The sequence below is a fragment of the Eublepharis macularius genome, chromosome 6, assembly GCF_028583425.1.
Source record: "Eublepharis macularius isolate TG4126 chromosome 6, MPM_Emac_v1.0, whole genome shotgun sequence".
Lineage (NCBI taxonomy): Eukaryota > Metazoa > Chordata > Lepidosauria > Squamata > Eublepharidae > Eublepharis > Eublepharis macularius.
Window position 1 is genome coordinate 89,389,917 of NC_072795.1, and position 22,914 is coordinate 89,412,830.

Sequence of the window (22,914 nt, forward strand, 5' to 3'; positions counted from 1 at the left end):
AAGATAAATAATGACTGCAAATTCTCTGCAAATCCTCTTGTTTCAAGTTGCTATATGTGCATGTTGGATGTGTTGGTGATGTCTTAAATCTTGCTCCTTTCATTAAACATAGGCTGTGTCACTTTTAAAAATACCTGGCATAGTTTGCATAGAAACACATGCACAACCATTAAAACGTAGATGGGGGGGGGGTGTCAGCCCTCCCTCCCTCCCTCTGCTTTCCACTTGTGGCCACCTGGGCCCCAGGGGGCTTGAAGGTGAGAGGAGAGAGGCTCAGGCTGCCACCAACACCCTCTTCCTCCTCATGGGCCAAGTCCTCCCACTTGTAAAGACAATCCTGCTTGCTGGCTGCACTCTCAATGAAGTCTCCCATCATCTAACAGGGCACATGTGGTAGTGGTAGGATGCCAAAGTCACAAGTTTGCAGCCTTGAGCTATTTTGCAGAGGGGAAATAACTGACACAGATAAGTTGTGGACAGCCGGCAAATGTGATAAAATCTTGTATGTGGAAATATCATGGGCAATGCCAATAAAGCTAAAAATTTATTAAATCACAGAATCTTTAATCAAATTCTAAATACTAAAAACTGCATTAAACATCTTCAACTTTGGTTATATATTTAGGCACCTATATATGAGAGAATTACTTGACCTAGACTACACTGTGTGAGAATCCATGGCTGAGCAAAGAGAAATTGTTTTAGATTAATAACTTAGTAATTATTAATGATTAGTATATTAGTTTATTAGTTAATTATTCATTTACTGGTTATTAGTTTAGATAAGTTATTAGTAGATTAGTTATTTTATTAATATTTATTAATTTTATAAATAGGTTTTTAAAAAAGGACGTTCAGTGCTTTGGTCACGTCATAGGGCAGAGGCCTGTAAATGGGTAACAGCCCAACATGTAAAAGTGTAATTATTCAGAAATTTTGTAACTAGGGGAATTAAAAATATATATAACCAAAGTTGAAAGATTTTTAATACACTTTTTAATCTTTAAAATTCTATTAAAATTCTGTGATTTGTTTTTAGATTTTTTGCTATTAACCTTGGTATTTCTACATACACAGTCTTTCTTTATTCAACTTGGTTTGTTTGCAGTTGAAATTTTTCTTTCGACCTTTTATTTTTGCAGCTGATAAATGTGGCAGAATCCACCAAGAGCCTGCAAAGAGACAGAAATTGTGGGCCAGTTTGCTGATCCTGGCCCTCTAAATGGCAGAAACAAACACAGCCAATCACAGCTGCTGATGCAGAGACGGCACACTGATGTCAAAGAAGGGTTGCGACTGCATTAGTGGTGGTTGGATTTGTTTGTTTCTGCCAATCACAGGTATATCTTCGGGACACCAAGCCATGATTGCCGGCTGTCAGCAAGGTTGCTGGAGACTACAGCACAGGGGCTATCCAGAACACTCTGTAGTTTGCTGAGGGGTCTTTCAGTCATTTCTTGTCTGTAAAACAGGCAAAGACTGCCTGTTTCCAGTGCTGGCAGGAAGTGAGGCCCATCAATTCTGGCAGAAATGCCAAGTGCCCTTTTAAGGCTTTTTTTCTGCTGTAGTCACAACAAAATAGGATTCAGAAGATGAACCTCTTTTTTGCTGTCTTGGTCTCTTCTTTGTTCAACCTCATTGGCTACCTGACCACTCGATAGTTTGCTGAGAGGTGTGTCTGCCAGTTATTTCTTGACCGCAAAATGCCAGAAAATTCCTTTTTCCAGTGCTGGCAGGAAAGGAGACCCATTGATTCAGATAGAGAAGCAACTTGTCTTTTTTAGGCCTGTTGTCTGCTCCAGCCACAACAAAAGAGAATTTAGAATATGCATGTCTTTTTCAAAGCTGACTGGTGGCTAGCAACAGCAGAAGGCTGTGGAGTGGATCAGCCAGCATAGCCCAATCTTTTTAAAAGATATGTGATTACAATAAATATCACGTCCTATGTACTAATGTCTCTCTAAATTATACAATCTCTTATCAAAAGACAGGATGCAACCCACTATAAACACAATAGTTGCAAATACAAGGTCACCGTCTTATAGTCATCTTCAGATCCCTTGCATGGCAACCACAGAAAGGGCCTTCTTGGCTGTAGCACAGAAGTTTTGGAATTCCTTCTCCTGAGAGATTCACCTTTTGGGTTTGTTTAGAGTTCTTTTAGCTGTCTACTTGTTTATATATAGTTTTTTTTAAAAAAATTCTGTGTGCCACTTTGAGGACCAAAACTGGGTGGGAAAGCAGCATAAAAATGTTTAAAATAAATATAGAGTACTATGCTCAAATGGTGCAAGGACAGCAAGAAGGGACAGCAACACCTGAGAAACCAGTGAACTTTCTGAAAGATCCCCTCAAGAAGCAGACAGGCAATGATTCAGTACTTCCGCTGAATGTGCATAAGACAGCAATACGTAAAAGCATGGGACCACTCATTACATTCTTACTTGTAAGAAAATGAAGCAAACAAAACATTTTATCACACAATTAAAACATTTTAAGACCTAGGAAAGGCAAGCAGAGTTACATGGAGAGCCAGATCTGGCCAGTGGAGTGTTAGCCGGACCGAGTTTAGAACATGGAGGACTGTCCAATCTGGTCCTTGTGAGAGGACAAAAGGGCTAATCATTGGCGTTGTAAATGTAACATGGGAAGAAAGGGTAGGGGGAAAGAGGAGAAGAGAGCAAGGTATGTCCTCTCTTTACCACTTCCCTGAAAGATTCCTTCTGTCAACCTTGATGCCAGAGTGTTTCCTCTGAAATATCACTGATGGGCAAAATGAAAAGCTGCTCTGCAGAAATATGACAGATTGCCTGAGAACTTTGGATTTCTAAAATACCATAGTATTTTTGAAAATATTTGAAAATGTGTCCTCACATGTATAGAACTAAAGAAGAAAAAAAATGGCTCTATTCTCTCAAGGTGGCTGTAGAGTTATAATCCCAGGCACATAAAATGAACAGCAACTGGAAAATTATTAACATGATCCTTCCTGGGTATCATGCTTGGATAAATGTTCCCATTCAGGATTTTGTATAAATGGCATTGCAGTTTCTTGGGGGGAAAACTTTTCCTTTACTCCATAATTATGAAATGTAAAAGAACTGCACATTTAATTGTCAGGTAGTGAAGAGCTAAACACATTTAGGAAAGATGGTCTTGAATTAATTAGTTGTGAGAGGTTAAGCCATACAAAGATATCCTGAAGCATGTATGGGTCTCAAAACTAAGCAGCTGTAAACCTGCAGTGTAGAAATAAAATTCTTTTTCATCTGGGGATTTATCAACAACAGAGTAGAACATCCAAGCTAACACTGTTGAACTACAAATGTTGCTTTCTTTGAGCTCTACAGAAAGAACTCCTAAATTTAAAATTCTTGACTCAAATTATGACCAAACTTCTTTTTACAGCATCAGCATTCTGTGTAAGGTACTCTGTTGCTCTTACCTTCACCAAGTAGAACAGTCCCATCTACCTGGCTGCATCCAAGGGAGAGGGAGACGTATGGGACCGCGCTATGGCCATTTGGCTCTTCCTTTTCCACAACTGTCACCTGCAGGAGCTATTCCACCTTGACACTGTAGAGGTTTAGTGCGTACCATGGAGTTGTTGGTACCTGAAGGTACTGGTCATGCTAGAAGCGGACTAAACTGATAATTTCTGCCTATTTCCCCTTCCTGCTGCAGACCCCCCTGTCATTCCTCTGGATATCCTGTCTTACAGGAACAGCATTTTGTGGAGATCAGTGGGCTGAAGAGGGAGGGGGCAGGCAGAAAAGTTCCATTTCACTGATAGACACTTTAGTCTGGATCCAACCTATTGTCTTCTTCCCCTGTTGCTTCTTTCTTTTGTGTTAAATGTATTTACTGCAAGCCATGATAGCAGGGACTCCACTATTCTGATCTGTACAAAACTGGGGAATATTTTAAATGTATAAAAAAATCACCAAGTTTTTCCTCAACAGAATCCATAGACATCAATTTTTATTTTTTGAACAGGTTACCATTTACCATAACAAAATATATCTTACACTTCATATTCTCCTTGGAAAAACAGTCAATCAGTTCTTCCTTCTGTACATTCTTCATACAACTTACCTGCAATTACATTTGCAACAAAGGAACCTGAAAGACATGTGTGAACTTCTCATTAAGTTAGATCATTTAATAGCCCTGTTTTAGCTTGGCCACTGTACTGTGGAGTGCTCCAATTGGTATGTTCATATTATTTTTCTGTATTATTTCGTGTTTGTCAATTAAATTAAAAATTTAGGACCAGGGGCTTCAAGCCAATAAAGTCCCAATGCAGAAATATTTATATTTTCTGTTGGAAAACCAAAACGGTTACATTGTTCCCAGTTCTTCCTCCAAAGCAGAATGTGGATGTAGGCAGTTCCTCCAGAAGAATAAATCCTGCCAAATATAAGTAACATGCTTTTGTTAGTAAGAAATCATATGCTTATTGGATAAGACTAGTGTAAATGCAGTATACACGATTCACCAAACGCTGAAGTGTTTTTTCTGAGAGTGGCAATTTTATATTATTGAATCATATCAGCAAATTAACATTCATTCCTTTCATGTAAAAAGCAAGATGATATTACAGCAATATTTCTAATTTCTAAGAAATCATTAGAACCTTGAATTCATCTCTTGATGAAAACCCTTCTGGAAACAGAAAATCAAATTCTATCATTCAGCTTTATTTGGCTTGTTGTCTTAACTCCAGTAGCCAAATTTGCACTACATTTTTGGTGTGTTCATTCAGCTAATAGAAAGGAGAGATGTTGATGTGGAAGAAGACTGGTCTGTGTGTACTAGGAAGAAAACAGAAAAGTGTGGAGAAGGCTATCTTTTCAAGGCTACGTCATGTTAGCAAGACAAGCACCCAGAATGTACCCAAGGAGAAACTGTTCACAAGGTTTTTTCTTGGTAACCATAAAAATTAAGGTTTTCAAAACAACTGAAAGAGATTGTGAACAAACTCCAGAAGCTGTGCTAGAGGGCCCATTTGGTTATGGCCACAAGTGTTATACACTTCCTACTCCTGAAGTTCAAACTCATTAATATGTGAAAAGAGCCAGAGAAGAAGCACTTGGACAATGCAGAGAACTGCCTATGTGCAGATGGCTTTCTTCTTTGTGTAATCATAGCAAATTCCACTGCTATAGAACAACTCACAATTTAAAAAAAGAGCTTGACTCTTTGGCATTGAAAAATAATAGTGATAAAGCTCTGCGTGCCTACATTGCTCTAAGAATTCCTGCCTGTGCATGTCCCATCTTTGGATCATGACTCAAAAACTGAATAGCTGATATATCATGATCAGAACAAAACCAAGTGGTGTGCATGTAGCACAGAAAAAATACACCTTGGTTGAAAAAAGGTAAAGATCCAAGGCTTGGATCTTTCTAAGGGCTGAAAGCTCCATCCACAATGAAGCCTGAAGCATTTTAACTCAAATGCTTTTGATAGGACCAGCTAAGAAACTTGAAGTCAAGGCTTTTGTTTTCTGATCTTCATGTCATCAAAATGCTTTTCAATAGGGTTCTGGTAAGCCATTTTGAGTACACTATGTCGAGTCCCTTTGGAAGGAAGGTGGACAACAAACATCATAAAATAAAATAAAATCTTTATATGCTCAGTTGGAACGCATGTACAGATTTTATGCTCATTTGCACTCATTAAGCACTTGAGATAGCGTGCTACAGAAAGTAATGGTTTCTCCTTACATTAGCCAGATTCATCCTACTTTCCTAATTTATTCACAGGTCGACAAGCGCTCTTAAGTGGATGGTTTATTCTTTTGACTGGATTGGTTTTTTCATCTTTACTCTATAATGTAACCTCACCTATGTCTTAGGAAACTGCACATTCTGGCCTCTCTTTATGGAATTCCTCACCCCATGTTGGCGGCCTTCTGTTGTTCATAAGTCAGTACAAATTTCTCTGCCAACCGGATGGAACATTCCTCTCATCTGACCAAGTGTATTCCAGGTCACAAAAGCTTATGTCACAATAATTTGTTTTTTTTAAGATGCCACCGTTATTCCATCATGGAAATTCATATACATCTTAAAATATTATGCCTTATCACTAGTTATTGCTATTGCTACATAACTACATCTTCTGTTACACATCCTCCTAAACATTTATCTTTCTTTTGATTGCCCTAAGTTAATGTTAAGGCATTGTTCTAATACCTAAGAATTGCATGTATTAAGTTTGTTTGTTGATTTGTTTTACATTGTTTGAAAGTTTAAATGTTAACTGTTATTCAATTATATAAACTAAATAAAAATTTTTTAAAAAATAACTACCTCTTCTGTGAATACTGAATCTACTTTAATGCTAACGAAGACCAGACCGAAATATCTCACAAGAGAAGCTCAAGCAGAGGCACAGCTCAAATGCAAGGATGTGTTTTTGCTACTGTGACATCTAGTTCACATCTGACAGAAGGAACACATTAAAAGTACTGTTACATTTTGAATTAGATGTGTAATTGCAAAGTCAAAGATATACCTTCTCCAAACTCATTAAGTAGTTCCTCTTTGGTCCAATTACAAGAGGTTATGAGAAAAAGGCCTCCTGGTCTCAGTATCCTATGCAGGGATTTCACATACTGCTTTCGTTTCGATCCTGCATTGTCCGGATTCAGGCTTATGGCATCAAAAGTCCCTTTGTCAATGCAAACATGAAATCCTGATAATTCATCTGAAGGATTTAAAATGTCTTCTACCTATACCAAGGAATTCAAGCAGTTACATGCAAGAAGAGAACTTTCGCAATCACCATAGCTATACATTACTGTTAAGTGGGGTCTGGAGTTCTCTTTGAATTTCATCTGACCTCCAGACTACAGAGCTCAGTTCCCCTGAAGGAAATAGCAGCTTCAGAGGGTGGACTCTATGGCATCACATCCCTGCTGAGCTCCTTCCCCTCCCCAGACTGTACTCTCCCCTGTCACAGCCCCCAAATCTCCCAGAGAAACCTTGATTGCTGTCAATTACACTTTAATCCTACCCGTCCTCCAAAAGAGGTCAAGAAAGCACGCCAGGTTATCCCCACTCTGGTTTATCCTCATAACAGTACTTTGGGATTGATTAGGCCATAGCTCAATGACTGGCTCAAAATCACCCAGCAGACTGCATGGCTGAGTGAGGATTTGAACTTAGAATTCCCCAGTTCAACACTCTCACCATTACACTATACTGCCTACTAGGACCACAGTGAAAAACAAAATGAGCAAGGTACTATATAAGGTGCCCTGACTTGGACAGCCCAGGTAAGTCTGATCTTGGCAGATCTCAGAAGCTAAGCAGGGTCAGCCTAATTGGATGGGAGATCTCCAATGAAGACCAGGGTTGCAGAGGCAGGCAATGGCAAACCACCTCTGTTAGTCTCTTGCCTTGAAAACCCCACCAAGGGTTACCATAAGTCAACTCTGACTTGATGGCTATCTCCACCATCACCATTATATAAGGTAGCATTCCATGATTTTTAAATGCATGCTTTTAACTGATTACTTTTGTCTTTTAACAACAGCGCTTATATACCTCTCCTCAAAACAGATTAGTGTTGTTATAATCCCCACAATACAGCTGAGGCTGAGAGGAGCATCTTACCCAAGGCTACCTGCAGAGATCATGGCAGCAGCAGGGTTCAAATCAGCAGAGTCTGATTTGTAGCCCAACCACTATGCTACAGCAGTTGTATACCTTTTGGAGAGTAAGCTAGAAAGCTAGAGGTCTTCTCCAGCTTGTGTAGACATAAACCTCTGGGCATTTTATATATCAAGATTTCTATGATGCTTAATTTTGTGTCCCGTATAATATTTTGCTATGGCTGTGCTAGTTGCTTAACAGTGCAATCTTACGCAGAGTAACTCCAGTCTAATTTAATGGGCTTGAACTGCAATAACTGCAAAGGATTTGCACTATAAATCAATATATTAAAAATATTTTACAGTGCAATCTGTCACCATTTCGAAGTCCCCTGAAGGATAAAACTCTGCTCAGGAGTGCACGCATGGGCTTGAATCACATGCTTTGGTTCTATATGTGTTTCTCTGCTCACTGCAGTGCCAACCTTTTCATGCTAGGAGCTTTTTGGCTCCTTGTAAGTCATTAATCTTGCACCAGAGGAAGCACACTTCACAGGAGAGAACAGCCTCTGCAATTGCTGAAGAAAAGTGCACATGGAACGAAGGCATAGAATCCAAGCCCTAGTTGCCTAAAAAGGTGTTCTTTATTAATCAAGCAGGCAGCATTTTTAAAAAATTATTTTTCATATAATACTTAAAAACACTGTAGGTATCAGGCATCAACATAAGAAGCATTCTGCCTTCTGTCCCACAAGGAGATGGTGCTTGCTGTGATATCTGCGGCCATCAACAAAGAAGAGTTTCTTTTCAGACACATCCTTTTATGCAAAATTGCAGAGATTTAACTGATCAAATAAAACTCGGTGAATTCATTAGCTAAGCTCTCTTTAACGGAGTGACGCTTTTACAGCCTTTTGTAATATCACAGCATACATTTTATGCCAACAATAAAACAATACCACCACTCTTACTATGCATGCTTTCCTTGTATTTGTGTACACACACAATCACAAAATGGTTTGCACACAAAGTTTCCTTGCTGAGGAACTGGAGTTAGTATCTTAGGATGTGTTTAGTGTACTATTATAGTTAGTGAGAATGAGATAAGAACCCTTGAAATGACTTTTTCTTTCGATTTCTTTAATGTTGAAAGGATGAATCCAAGTATGCAGTGGATTGAGAGGAAAATATAAAGAGCATCAAGAAAACTGCAAGTGTCCTGCTACATTAGACTAACCATTCACCATCTAGCTCAGCATCCTATTTCCCTCAGGGGCCAAGCAAAGACACAGGAAGAGCTACAGTAGGGGCACAGAGGACAAAACTTTGCCTTATTGCTGTCCACAGTAAATGGCATTCATAAGTCTATTGCCTCCGAACATGGAGATCCCATATAGCCAGGGTGACTAGTAGCCATCGATGGAGCTATTCTCCATGAACTTTTCTAATACCCTCTTAAAGCTATCTAGGCTAGTAACTATCATCAGATCCTGTGCCAATGGTGTTCAACAAATTAATTATCCATTTTAAAAAAATTGAAAAATTCCTGAGCCGATTCCTTGCAGGGAAGGTGTTCCAACTCCTTGGTCATTTTTCTTCCATTTTTCTTTTACTTCTTCAGTCCTACAATATCAATTTTGACAAAGGGCAACCAGAATTGTACACAGTAGGGATGTGCAGTTTGGATCAGAATTTGGTTTAGAATACCAAATTTTAGCTGATCTGGTGGAATCCAGCTATTCCAAATCAAAATACTGAATACCAAATCAGGTTCAATATTCCTAATTTTTTATCAAATTAATTTGGTAAAATTTGGCTATTCGGTGGGCTGGGGGGGGCATTTTCAACCAAACTTCACCAAATTTTCATGGAACCTACTCCTGACTATCCTCTAAAGACCACTCCCCCCACAAGGGATTTATTTTATGGGCCCCCAAAGAAGGTACCCCCAGCCACTCTATTGTTTCCTACAGGGAAAAGTCAACGCTAACTCCCACTGCAGAAACACACTGGGGCAAGGCTGCTATGGCCAAGACACACTTCTAGATGCAAGCTGAGCTCATCTCAGAGAAAGCCCAACAGAAGCAAACTGAAGCATGGGAATGGAATCCCTCCCAGAACCAAAGTGAAGGGGACCAACATCACACCAGAGAATCACATTCATTCCACCCAAACCAAACTGAAGCAAGGGACAATGTTGCAACGTTGCCTAACAAAACCAGTGTCATTCAAAGCAGCCAGGCACTGGTTCAGCCAGTGGAACACCACAGAACAGAACCTAGGAGTGCCCAATCACAAGCACAAGACATTCCTTGTTGATGTTGTTAGATTTTTCAGCAGCCTTTGACACAGTTGACCACTCCATCCTTATCCAGTTTTAATATGGAGTTGGTGTTAAGGGCATAGTCCTTCAGTGGTTTCATTCTTTTCTGTCTGGAGCCCGAGTCTCCACCAGAGGTACAGAATAAATTGGGTGGGATTTGTCTTGTGGAGTGCTTCTGAACTGATGCTTTGAGGTGGTGGTCACGTGGCTAAGGCAGAACAAACTGAGGCTGAATCCAGACAAGACAGAGGTAAATGCTTAAATAAATAACCAAATACATAAAATGAAAGTGAGGAGAACCCTAAGCTCCTTGGAGGAATAAAAAAGGAAACTTTAGATAGATTAGACGAATACTCTTACCACTTCTACTCTAGAAAATATCAGGTAAAAAGCACAGAATTCTACTTGAGCTTGATCAAACAAAAGCATTCTTCAAACAGCTCACAAACAGATAAAAACCAGACTTAAGAATTAAAATCATCACAAAGCAAAAAAATACACAGAAAACAGAGTCAAAAGCATCAGTAAGAGAGCTAAAACAATCAAACTGACCAGCAAACAAAAGCAACAAAAGCCTTCCAGAAGTACATTTTGGATGTCAAATGCCCAAAGCAGCACCTCAGGGCTAAGAAGAAGGAGATGGACTGAACTTCCCTGGGGGAAGGAGCCAATCCTCAGAGGAACCCTTTACTCTCGTTTCATGGGAGCTCTGTACTTCGCATTCTGCAGTGAAGACTCACCTGCAATTTAACGTGAGGCAATCCTTCTTTTTCCATTATCTTTTTTGAAAGTTGAATTGCAGAAGAAGAGTAGTCAATTCCTACAAGATTAGTATAACCGGACTTGGCCTACAGAATGGGAAGGGGGGGGGGAAAGAGTCTCTAAATCCTAAACACATTTATTTGGCTTGCCCCTCAGCTTCAACAGTAGTTAGTTCAGCAACAGCCTATGTAAGATTATCATATAAGAATGTCCGCAAACTCTAATAATTCACAGAAGAAATCAAAGCAAAGCTCCTACACGCATGCACCAGAGCTTCTTAACTATAGCATGTCTTGCAAGAACTGAAGCAAAAAGTCACTGCTAACTCAGAATGTGACAGTGCTCTGTGTTGTGAACTTAAGTGATGACAATGAAAATCAAATCTTGTTTTATTTGCAGTCTGAAAAGGGCGTATGTTTGCAAAGTTTTCCTAATGTTTATTTTTTTCCAGAAGATCCATGGGTCTTGGATACCCTTTCCATTTAGTATGTTGGACAGCACTGTTTAAAAGTAATTCAAATGCCAAGCTGTGCACAACTATTACCAGTAGTGCTCCATAAGAGAAATCTCAAAACTGTTCTGGAAGAAAATTAGGAAACAGGAAAAATTGATTTAGAAGGCTAGAATTTCAATTAGGATGACACTAAAATTTCTTTTGAGAAGGAGAAGGAGTTCTGAGCCAGAACTTTACACATAATTATATGAGGGATAACTCTCTCCTGCTCATGAAACTGAGATTTCAAATGTATCTCAATTAGTCCAAGCATGTACATGATAATGGACCATTAAATTAAGAGAAACTTCGCATTTTCATTAAGCTAATACTACAAGTGAACTTGCACTTGCTTGCTCTGTTTATCAGTTCAATTCTGCATCTAAACACTGCTTTCACAAGTACTAACCAATTCAACCAGTAAAACACCATTTCCTGTTCCAATGTCAAGCACACAGCTGTTCAAGGGTATTTTTTGGTTTTCTAGCCATCCAATTAGACGACTCATGCTTTCTTCACCAAACCTAATGAGAAACAGAGGTTCAGGTAGGTAAGACCAACAATACACTCAGAAATCAGGTAAGCTGACTTTGTCAATCTCACTGTGTATCTACATAATGTCAAAATTCAGGCAAGGTCCCCCATAAATCACATTACAAATTTATTTAGTTTAATTTGTAAATGAATGGAGGGCTATGAAATCTGCTGGATTGTCATGGGAAAAGAGGGGATTTTGGAGAGATTTACGGATTTCTATAGAAACACAAAGCAGCAGTACAATTTGAAATATGAAGCATATAAGGCTACCGTATACCGAAACAGACCTTTGGTCCATCAAGGTCAGTATGGTCTACTCAGGTTGGCAGTTGTCCTCCGGAATCTCAGACAGATATCTTCCACATCACCTACTACTTGATCCTTTTAGTTAAACAGTATATTTTGACCCCAGAAATCATGAAGGGGGGATCAGTTTATCCACTTAAAACTTTCTACGAACACTATATTCCTGTTACGCTTTCTTCCTAATGAGGTGAAGTTCTCTGAAGTGTTTCTCCCACCCCTCCCCAAGACATTGTTTTTTAGATTTGTGATTCATTTTTAAGTGTTGGGGTCATTCTAACCCCCATCATACTTGGTTTGAAACTGAAAGTACTATACATAATTGTATTCAGGGTTTCTAGTGACCCCAACAAATACTGAAAAACTATTTTAGCACTGTTTCCATGTATAAATAGAGGGACTAAATAATTTCTCTCCATAATTTTTATAGAGAGATATTTGTTGTGAAAAAACATCACACTTTCGGCTTTGGGAGTTTATACCATTTTTGGATTTGGGGGTTGAAAGCATCGCAAGGGAAAATCACGATTTGCAACTTGAATTGCTGTGTACATTGTAACAGCAGGTAAAACCCCCATCTTTGTGCTCCATTAACGCTTCCCTTATGTCCTATATCTACATGGAAAAGTTCAAATTGAAGTATATTACAAACTTGTAAAACAGGGTCGGTTTGTCCCCTGCAAAACAAACCCGGACATATTTGCAGTCATCCTTTCAAGCTCTTCATACTTCCATGTTGAATGGCTCCTTCCAGTCTGGAAACTTTAGCTGACCCCTAACCATCTGTTGACTGAGCTAATTGTTTCCATTTTTTATACAGAAAGAGCTATTAGTGATAACGATCCTATAGGTGCAGCCTGAGATCAGTTACAGGAAGGTTTGGAGAAACAGTACAGATCCATTTTGCTAACCCTTTAAACTGGCAGGAATGGAATCGTCCTTTCCATTGCAAGGGTCTTTTATGTACCCACTTTATTTCCTGTCCCTCCTATAAATCTCAACCGTGTCATATGCTTCAAAAACAGTGGAGTCAAATTGACCCCAATTACATTTCTGTGGGATTTTTACATTTTAATCTGGGGTTGTATGGACTGGGGAATATATTGAAGTAACAGGTTGCAGTCCATCTTTGAAAATCAAGTTCAGCCTTCTCATTTGGGAAGGGTATACTACAAAGGGTATACTACAAAGGGTATACAAAGGGTCAAAGCACTCCATTCCCATAGGCCCAGTGGCTGCAGCAAAGCCACCTAGTTCAGATAGCCCTTTCCTGTAGTTGTCAAGCAGATTCACACCTTCAGAAAAACAGGAACAAACATTAGAACCAATGATCCCACAGTAGTTACTCAAGGATGTGACACAGGAGATTGAAAGGACTGAGGGGGGGGGGGAGGTTGGTAGAATAAACATCCAAATACCCAATGAAGGAATGTGGGAAGCAATTACCTGTTTAAGAATCTGCCACCCTGTTACCTCACTTTTTAAAAGTGTTATTCCACATTGCACTATTATTATGTTAAGTTTCAGTATTGTAACAGTTACAAACAACTGCTTTGTTACAAATAAATTGTCTTACAGATTCCCAACTGTGTCTTATGTAAGTTTGTCAGGTCCTTAGAACCTTCCAGCGGGAAGTGAGGGAGGCCCAGTTCTCACCCTACACATGCTCCCTGCTCCTGAACACAGCATGATGATGTCACTTCTGGAAGTGACATCATCATGCTGACCATGGGAGGGCAAGGTCCACTGGGGAATAAAATTGGCCCCCTGCAAAGCACAGGCATACTCCCACAGCTGGTACAATAGGCAATCGCCAGGCAGCTTGCCACCTCCCACCAAACACCAGCAATCAGCAGGCAACAAGGCAAACTGCTGGGAGTTTACCTGCCACCATCAGGCACCTGGGATCCCTAGTCTCATGCTTTAAAAATGGTGCGGTCAATTTGACCCGATTAAGTTTCTGTGGAGTTTTGATGTTTTCAGTTAGGGGTATTTTTTAACATGAATACAGATTTTATTCTTGTTCCTGCATTTTCAAAATAAGTTAGTCTTGGGCCTGATTTTTTTTTTTAGTATTGATGCCATGATTGAGAGATCTACCTGATTTCCTTTATTTTTTGCTGTACGAAGGGGTCAGTTTGACCCCATATCTAAAATATTGTAAACACTTTTTTCTCCTTGGGAGATGCCAGGGATGGAACCTGAGAGCTTTTGCATGCCAAGCAGATGCTCTATCACTGAGTCATAGCACCTCCCCAACTGTATCTGTCCTCTTGTTTAATTTTTGACCAACGTCAGAGCTAGGGGCACTTGGCCTTGACTGAGCAGCCCCAGACCCAGTAATTCATTTCCCACATTCACAAGAACAGATATCAGAGGATAATTAGCTATTTTAATTTGCAGCATGTTTAGCCCAGATAGGAGCTGGCATTCTTCACACACACACAAAATCTCTGTATCCCATGACCAATATTCTAAACAAAAAGCAGCAGAGATACAATTTTATTTCATTACACATACTTTTAGAAAGAAAAAAAACAATGCACAAACATTTACTGCAAAACACTACATCATTACTGATACTTGCCAGATCTCACCAGTATCACCACTATCTTCAAAATTCTTTAGTTCACATTCATATGCTGCATCCCAACTGCAGAAATAGAAAAAAACACATAAATTAACAGATGGCTTTAGAGGTATCATTCACCTTCATCCACATGCTTCTGAAGTATTCATTAGTGAAATGGGACAACTACACTGGTGGAGGGCGATGCACCCAAGTGGTAGCAATTCAGTGAGCAATGCTGCGGAAAAAGACAGGAAGGTACACTTTCCCCTACGATGCTTCTAGATACGTTGGCTGGTCAGCTTATACATGCACTTGTCAACAGTACAGACTGGACTTGCAAGACTTGAACTACTATTCTAGAATTCAGCCACATGTGGCTGTTGCTCGTTATTATGTAGCTACTGCCAGCTTCTTTTTAAACTCACTCATTGATGTTAGGAAATTCCAAATGTACAGACAGTAAGTGAATTAAATAATGGAAATGAAAAAACTCTCTCTCCTTGGGGTGGAGGGAAAGGTTCATGGGAAAGGGCAATCCCACCATTTTTAAGTTCCAGAGAGATAGCAAGGTTCAAGCTTGTCTGGAAAAGTCATCATTATACTGGAAGCCTCTGTCTCCATAAGCCCAGATGTGTAACCTGTTACTCAGTTTTTAAAGAGAAATAATAATAACTGTACTTATATACCACTCTTCTAGACAGAAGTGCCCCACTCAGAGCAATGAGCAAGGTCAGTGTTATTATTATCCTCACAACACAGCTGAGGAGCAGGGGCTGAGAGGAGTGGTTTACCTCACACCACCTACTGAGAGATTCCCTGATTACTTGACAAGGCTAAGCATAGCTACAGAACACTTGCAAACCTGTCCAGAGTTAATTGTTGGTGCTGATATTGTAACTGGTGGGAAACACTGCTATGCATACCACACATACAGTGGCTCTCTCCTCAGTGCATCAAATCTAGTAAGAAAAAGTAAAAACATTGCCCTCCTTATAGAAAAGCAGATATTTTGCTTTTCATAATAGAGTCCCCTCAACTGTCCTTGGCTGCAAACAGAATCACATACAACTAAAATCAAAGCACTTTTTAAATGCAGATCTTTCACAGTACTGATGACATTAGAACTTTTATACAGCAATCCCCCCCCAAAAAACTAGAGATAGTTTGTGCTTCTAACAAACCAGTTTTTGTTCATAATAAGAGAGGCAGCTGTGACATTGTAACAAATCCAACAAAGTTTCTGAAGGCCCTCTGAAGACCAACGTAAGCTTTCCTGGGCTATCCACACCATGCCCATGGGATGAAGCAGGCTCTGCAATTCTACAAAAAAATCAAAAAGGGCTCCTCCGATGCAAAAGAGCTCCCAAACAACAAAACTACTAGCCAGCGGTAGAACACCTGTATCCACACATTTATAAATAATTTAAATATATTTTATCTAGAAAGTGAAATATGCTAAAGTGCTATACTCAGAATTAAAGGTATATAATGCATCACCATATTCCTAATATCCACTACCTACTATAGTACCAAATTAATTCATACCAATCAATAAATATTATACAGTAAGTTACATTTAATATTTCCTCATAAAGAATCCTACAGTATCAATAAGTCAAACTGGTGAAAAACAATCCTGCGAAGGAGGACCACTGTCCATACAACCTTCTGGATCAATCAAAGTATGTATTGATGGTAAATGCCTCCCTCCCCAATTTGTTTTGTATCACAACGTGAACGTCTTATCTGACTTTTCAGGTAAAGTTCCTCATGTGCAGGGCGTTGGACCGTCATACTCACACCAACTTGGTGATGTGACAGGATTCCCTATGGATTTGAATATTGAGCCTTTGAAAAAGTTTTATTGAGAAACGGGAAGCTCCAAGTATGCGGGCAAAACCCGTTAGACTCTGCAATTCGAACAAAATCTGCTGTTTTTATGATTGGTTATACGTTTTTCTCACGTACCAATAAAAGCAACTATACAAGGTTTTTTATTAAAAAAATCTAAACTATCCCCGTTCAATGAAATGATTCTGGTGGTTGGCAAACGACAAGTCGTCAGCGCGAGCGCTGGAACGAAGCTGATTCCACAACGCCCGGCTTAGGGAACTCCGCGCATTGCCCTGAGAGCGAGGGTTACATCCTGGGCGGGAAGGGCCGAGAAAGGCGCGCCTGCTTCGGAGGGCACTGCGCGTCCCCCGGCGAACAGGGCCCGGCGCCGCGCACTCACTGCTCTCGGGTGCCCAGCGCCGAAGGCTTGAAATCTTCCTCCCGGCCGCCCATCGCCGCCCCGCGAAGACCAGGAAGAGCATAAACACAGCCCAGAGAGGCCCTCTGCCCGCGGAGCCTTGCCTCCAGCCTCTCTAGGCTCCCGGAGGACCCTTCTTCCTCCGCTTCCTGATTCTCCTTCCTACCGTTATTGTGATAGGTTCCCAGCCCAGCAGCGGCTGCTTCCGACTCTGTGGGGCAGGGGAGGGGAAAACAGGCCGCTTCTCCTTTAAGGGCTGCGTCAGGGGAGAACTAGGAGCCAATAGGGGATTTCCTTTCCGCTTAGCTAGGTCCAGAAGACCTGCCCCAGTTATGAGGCTTCTTAGCGAGCCCAGCGCCAAGCCCCAGCAAGAACAATGCCGTCGTGCAACCCCTCCCCGCTATCGGTTCGGAACGGTACTGAAGGACTCTCTTCCCTCAGCCCATGAATTTGCATTGGATGGGAAAAGAACTACATACCCCAAAATGCATTGTGGCAGCGCCGGAAACGGGTGCGATGAAAGGCGGGGAAGGCGTCGGCGCGGTGGTTTGTGGGATCCTCGTCGGAGGTAGTGGTGGGGCTCCATCATGGCGGCTTCCATTTCTGGCTACACATTCAGTTCCGTCTGTTACTACAGCGCCAACAGCAGTGCCGACCACGTAAGTCTTCGAGTCTGCCCGTCGCCTGGCCCTGGAAGGGTAGGAGGCCGGGGGCGGGTTGCGAGGCGAGTGCTTAACCCTCGTTCGTGAGCCAGGGTGGAGATGGACAAGAGGAAATGGGTGTGAAAGGAGGAAGGGAGGGTAGCCGCTGGAAGCGAAATGAGGCCAGGAGAGGACGGGCCCCGAAGAGTCATTTAGGTGCTTATGTTAGGCAGGGAGGGTACGGTCTTTACGGGAAGATAGGAATAAGAGATGGGAGAACGGCAGCCTGTGTTGAGGAAAGCCATCCCTTGGCCTGATAATGAAGCCACAAGGGAGGGAATAGAAGAAAACGTGAGAGGAGAAGCTATTGCAATGGATTGTAGTTGTAGTTCCTCCTATAACCATGGCAAGTCAGTCCCAAGATGTGATGACTGGCTTGCCGTGGTTATAGGAGGAACTACAATACTGATAGAATTTAAATTACTGCTTGTAAATTACTGCTTCTCCGGATCGAGAAGTGGGAAATCCAGGATGGGGTAACTGCTGTCTTGTATATTTTGAAAAATAAAATCTCTTAAACTAAGTTTGGCATGGGTAAGTGTTGTGGTGTTGAATCTGGGGGCTATTGCTCTGTGGATGTGGCCAACTACTTAAATTGTGTTTTTCCCTGAAACAAATACACAGGTAGATGTTCAGTACACTAGCTACTTTGTGAAGAGGTATCACACTGCTAGTTCAGTGTTTAATTTGCCTTTGTACTGCTGATCTAGATAACTGAATAGATAGGAATTGGTTGGTGAAGTGTCATACTTGCTGCCTCCGCAAGAAGCATTTGCATGTGAGTGAAAAATTGATCGAGCTAGGCTAGCACCAAACACTGGATTGTCTTCTTTTCTCCAGTGAATTTCTGGAGTCCACACAGAGGTTGCGTCAGTGGGAAGTAGCATTGTTGCTGAATGCATTCCTGCCACTCTAGCATTTCACCCTATGCATGTTTACTGAGAAATAAGCACCACAGTGTTCAATGTGACCTACTCTCTAGTAAGTATGCATAGTAATGTGATATTGAGATGCAATATAGTGTTCCCATTGAACTTTCCAACTGTCTGAAATGAGGGCTTAAGCTAGAAAGGAAAGAAAAGTAAGTAAGGCAAAACATGGTTGTTTTTCTGGGAATCTGCATAAGTTCTGTGGGTTGAAAGACATTTGGCCTAATCAACATGATGCAGATACTGTGAAATAAAACAGTGCCTTTCAAATGATACTACATGATGCTTTGGAAGTGTAACTAAGGTGTTTGTCATTGGTGTTGAGCCAAGATGATACAAGACCTAGATTTACATCAAGGGGTAGGTCAGAGAGTTGACTGCTAGTCAGATGAAATTATTATTTTGTGTGGTTTTTGTTTGGGGGTGTTTTGTTACTGGAAGGGCTACAATAGATAATTGTTTAGGCTTATATCACTTAGCTAGGAAATATACATCAACACTGAGACTTTTATGGACTTCCAGGCAGTCTTTGATTCAATTCCAAGTGCTTGTTTATGGGACAAACTAGAAGAATGTTCAGTTAGACTTCTATGGTTAATTAAGTTTATGATTCTCTTTCAGATCAGGCTCATTGTAGTTTGGAAGGCTACTTGTCTAATTATTTCCCTTTACAGAAAGGCATTCAGCAAGGATGCTTGTTAGCCCCATTATTGTTTAATTTATAAACAATATGGCACTTTTTAAACCCTAAATTTCATCCTCCAATGTTAGCAGATACCTTGGAATCAGTGTTATATGCAGAAGACACACTTTTGCTTGCTAGGTCTCCTGTGGGCCTTCCATCATTTGCCAAAGACCTTTTTGGAATGTTGCAATGTAAAAAGTTTGACAGTAAATCAATGGAAGTCTGACGTTATGGTATTTTCTAAATCTAATCATATGCAGAAATACTATTGGCAAGTTAGTGGAAAACCTGTAGAGCAAATAACTCCGTTTTATTATTTAGGAGTCTATTTTCCAGCTAATTTGGCTTAGAGGACCTGCCTTAAGAGTATTCATAACCGATCCTTTCTTGCAACAAAAGCTATATTTTTTGGTCAATTTGTCCCTGCTGTTATTTCAGTGCTTAATGCAAAAGTAGGTGGTTGGCTTCTCTATGGAGTTTCAATATAGATTGAGGCCTGCAGAGGGACATTAGATTCCCTTTTCCTCTTATTTTTGCAGAAGATCATGGGGGTGCCAAGATGTATGGCTAACATCTCTCTAAGAGTGGAATTGGGCCTATGATATCTTGAAGTGCAGGCCTTTGGGCTCTGGTTGAAAATTCTATTTACTACAGAAGTTAATGGGGTGTCTCTTTATTAAAATCTGGTTTATATGTCACTCTGTAGAGGAAATTAATGGAGACTAGACTCCAGTTGTCGGGGCTTAACCATAGTGAGTTAGTGATATTTGAAAGGTTAGCAGCTAATTCTTTGATGAATGAACTCTTGGTAAACTTTGGATTTTTGGAATACTATACAAAGAGCCCGTAGGGTATGCTTTCTTTTGTATTTGGCATTGTCCTATCCAAAGGCGCCTTTACCATTAGATTTTTTTAACGATTCCACAATGTTGGAGAGCATTTATGCTATCAAGATTAAACTTTATTCCTTCCTAAGTACTGCAAGATTGAATGTAAAGGTCCAATATTCATTTCTGATAGACTTTGTGACTGTGCTAACGGGACAGATAGAAACTTTAGAGCTTTGTTTACTAGAATGCAGTATTTTTGTAGTATTAGACATGTGTGGATTATTCCAATTTTATTATAATGAGAAGTTATTAATTGCAAACAAGGTTTAAAAACTTTTGGAAAGTGTGGATTTTGAAATTACTCTGGCTGTTGCCAAATGTTTTGCCTATGTAAAATTTAAAGGATTTTAAGTGTGGTAAACGTTAGGTCACTTTAAAATTGTTGTATTTAGTCTGGCATTGCTCTAGTCCTGTTGGCAATTAATTATTACATTTAAACTATTAATTATTACATTTAAACTATAAAACTTGAAAATATTATATATGATTATAGTGTAAGAGTTTTGTCAACGTGCCCCCGATTTTCCAATTTTTTTCCCATTGGAAAAATGGAGACAGTCCTCAAACTTTTCATGCTGTATATTTCAAATGAATAAAATGCTAATTTAAACAGGGGGTTTCTCACTCAAAAAGGGGGGGATCATAGGAGGATTTTTTTGTGCTTCTCAGAATTTCCCAAAAGACATCAGAAGTTTTCTTGCTATATGCTTCAAATGTGAAAAACTTTGCTGTAAGAAGCATCTAATTCATTCTAAAAGAGAAGACATAGGTTTTTTTTTCCAGTGTTCACTCAAATTTTCTGCTGGAAAAATAGGCCTCAGAAAAAGTGTTTTCTTGAATTTTTTTCTTGGACCCTTACAGCTATAGCTTTACGTCATGCTTCCACAGTTCTTCAGCTTCCTGAGAACATTATTTGATGCCTTCTAAGGACATATTACACTTTGGTGTGGAAGTCACATTACTGTGACTTTGGGGCTTTCACATTTACCCAGACATGAAAAAAGAGTAAAGGTTACATCTGTATAATGCTGTTGCGTAAATTCAGAAATAAGCCATCCATGAAACCAGAGGCACAATTTAAATCTTTTGTTGAAATAATGTCTCTGATTTACTGAGATCTGGTGATAAAAGAATTGACTCTAAATGATGAACTATTTAATTTAATCTATGAATGATTCATCTGCAACATTATTTTGCAGTCTACTTGTACATTTACTTGCAGTGTCAGGACGCCATCTTTTTGATTTATTGACCATCTAAAGCTTTTCTTAAAAGAACATATTTATGTAACAATTCCTTTGTAACTATGTTTTTAAAGGGCTCATTCCAGTAAAATGTTTATCTACAGTAGTGTTTTAAAATACTTCTCATGACTTCATGTGAAGTTTTTAATTCTATTTTTCCATATATATTCCTCAAGGGAGATCTGTTTGAGAACACACCTGCAGAGGAAGGCATTATGTTAGAATAGACACTTAATCATGTGTTTCTGTACAGAAACTAAGCCCCTCTGGTTGAGCAATGCTTAACTTTAATTTCTTAATATTTCATAGAAATGCTAATTCATGGTATTAAAATTGGAAAAAAAGATTATAAGCTCAGCTTATTAACTGATGATTTAGCAATATATCTCACTGATCTCCCTAGAACCCTTAATGCTTTAAATCATATTATTACAATTTTCCTCAGCTTCAGGTCTCCACTAGGGGTGTACAATTTGGGTAAAGTGCCCGAATTGGACACTTGAATCAGACCCGATTCGCAATGATTCAGGATTTTCAAATTGGGCTCAGCATGCTGGGCCCGATTCAAAAACCCCGAATCAAAGCTTCCTGAAGCGATTCGTATCCTTTTTGGGGTCTTATAAAAAAAGAGGAAAAATAGAAAAATCTAATTCCCGATAGTCTTAAGATTATCACTATATATTAAGTTATTATTCATCTTGCATTCTATCAATCCGTCATCTCCATTTTGATGTTACTTACTAATTATTATCCTTTTAAATATATTGTTCCATGTTTATATATTCATTTGTATTTTGAAAAATTCAAAAATAAAAAATAAATGCTGTATGACTGTGTTTTATAGCCATTCTTTGCTTTCTTTGAAAGTAAAACATTTATTTGCATTTGAATGGTGTTTTCGATTGCTGCTAATTTTATTTAAATTTAGATTTTATGTGAGTTGCCTTGAGGCCACTTTGAGGGGTTGGTAAGATGGAATATAAACTTTGATAAATATTATTCCTCAAGCCTGTCATTTTAATGAGGTTAATTAACCCACCCTGTTGTCCTAGGTATGTGGTAACTGAATATTAACTGTGCTAAGGACTTCCCCCTTTATTTCTTAACTTGCACTTTTTTAATTGGCAAACTTTCTAACTTAAACAATGAAGAAAGTGGTGTTATCCATTTCTAGAGCTATAATCTGAAGATATTTAGTGCTTTTGTTCATAGTAGAGTCCCTTGCTTCACTTTAAAAAACTATTGATCCAGTGAAACACAAATGAATCCTGTTTGCTCTGGGAAATGAACTTTTGAACTGCCAACTGTTCTGAAGCTGAAAATAGGAAAGCTTTGGCTTCTATATTGCGACTTTTTTATGATCTTCATAGTTCTGTTATATAGTTAACACATTATTCTTTCAGAACTGAGCAGCATGCTCTTATTTGTAGTGGTTATCTTAAGAATCTGACTTTCAGTTTTCTTACTCATGCTTGAGACATATAGCAGAGAGTAAAGGAACTGTGAAACTGCTATCAGAATGCTTTAGCTGCATTTTTCACAGCTCTGTCTCTTTCCAGGGTACCTCTGATTCTTAGTAGACCTGCAAGTCCTCAAAGGCGCACTTTTTGTATGAGAGTTT

General features: G+C 39.6%; 2 protein-coding genes across 3 annotated transcripts in view; one reads left to right on the forward strand and one right to left on the reverse strand.

Annotated features, from left to right (window-relative positions):
• Nucleotides 1-3,959: 3,959 nt before the first annotated feature.
• Nucleotides 3,960-16,963, reverse strand: EEF1AKMT2 (EEF1A lysine methyltransferase 2). Of its 2 annotated transcripts, XM_054983607.1 has the most exons (6): nt 16,827-16,962; nt 14,609-14,674; nt 11,591-11,705; nt 10,667-10,774; nt 6,523-6,739; nt 3,960-4,410 (listed from the first exon to the last, which is right to left on the reverse strand). In XM_054983607.1, exons 1-6 carry the CDS (start codon nt 16,877-16,879, stop codon nt 4,313-4,315), a joined length of 657 nt encoding a protein of 218 aa, XP_054839582.1. In that variant the 5' UTR covers nt 16,880-16,962; the 3' UTR covers nt 3,960-4,312. The 2 variants fall into 2 exon arrangements, with proteins under 2 accessions (XP_054839582.1, XP_054839583.1); XM_054983608.1 differs by lacking the exon at nt 10,667-10,774 and having other exon boundaries at nt 16,827-16,963.
• Nucleotides 16,964-17,374: 411 nt separating this feature from the next.
• Nucleotides 17,375-22,914, forward strand: part of ABRAXAS2 (abraxas 2, BRISC complex subunit) — a 32,994-nt gene continuing 27,454 nt past the window's right edge. The window contains exon 1 of the mRNA XM_054984232.1: nt 17,375-17,503. Coding sequence (XP_054840207.1) covers nt 17,432-17,503 — 72 coding nt within the window. The 5' untranslated portion in view covers nt 17,375-17,431. The remainder of the gene's footprint in view (nt 17,504-22,914) is intronic.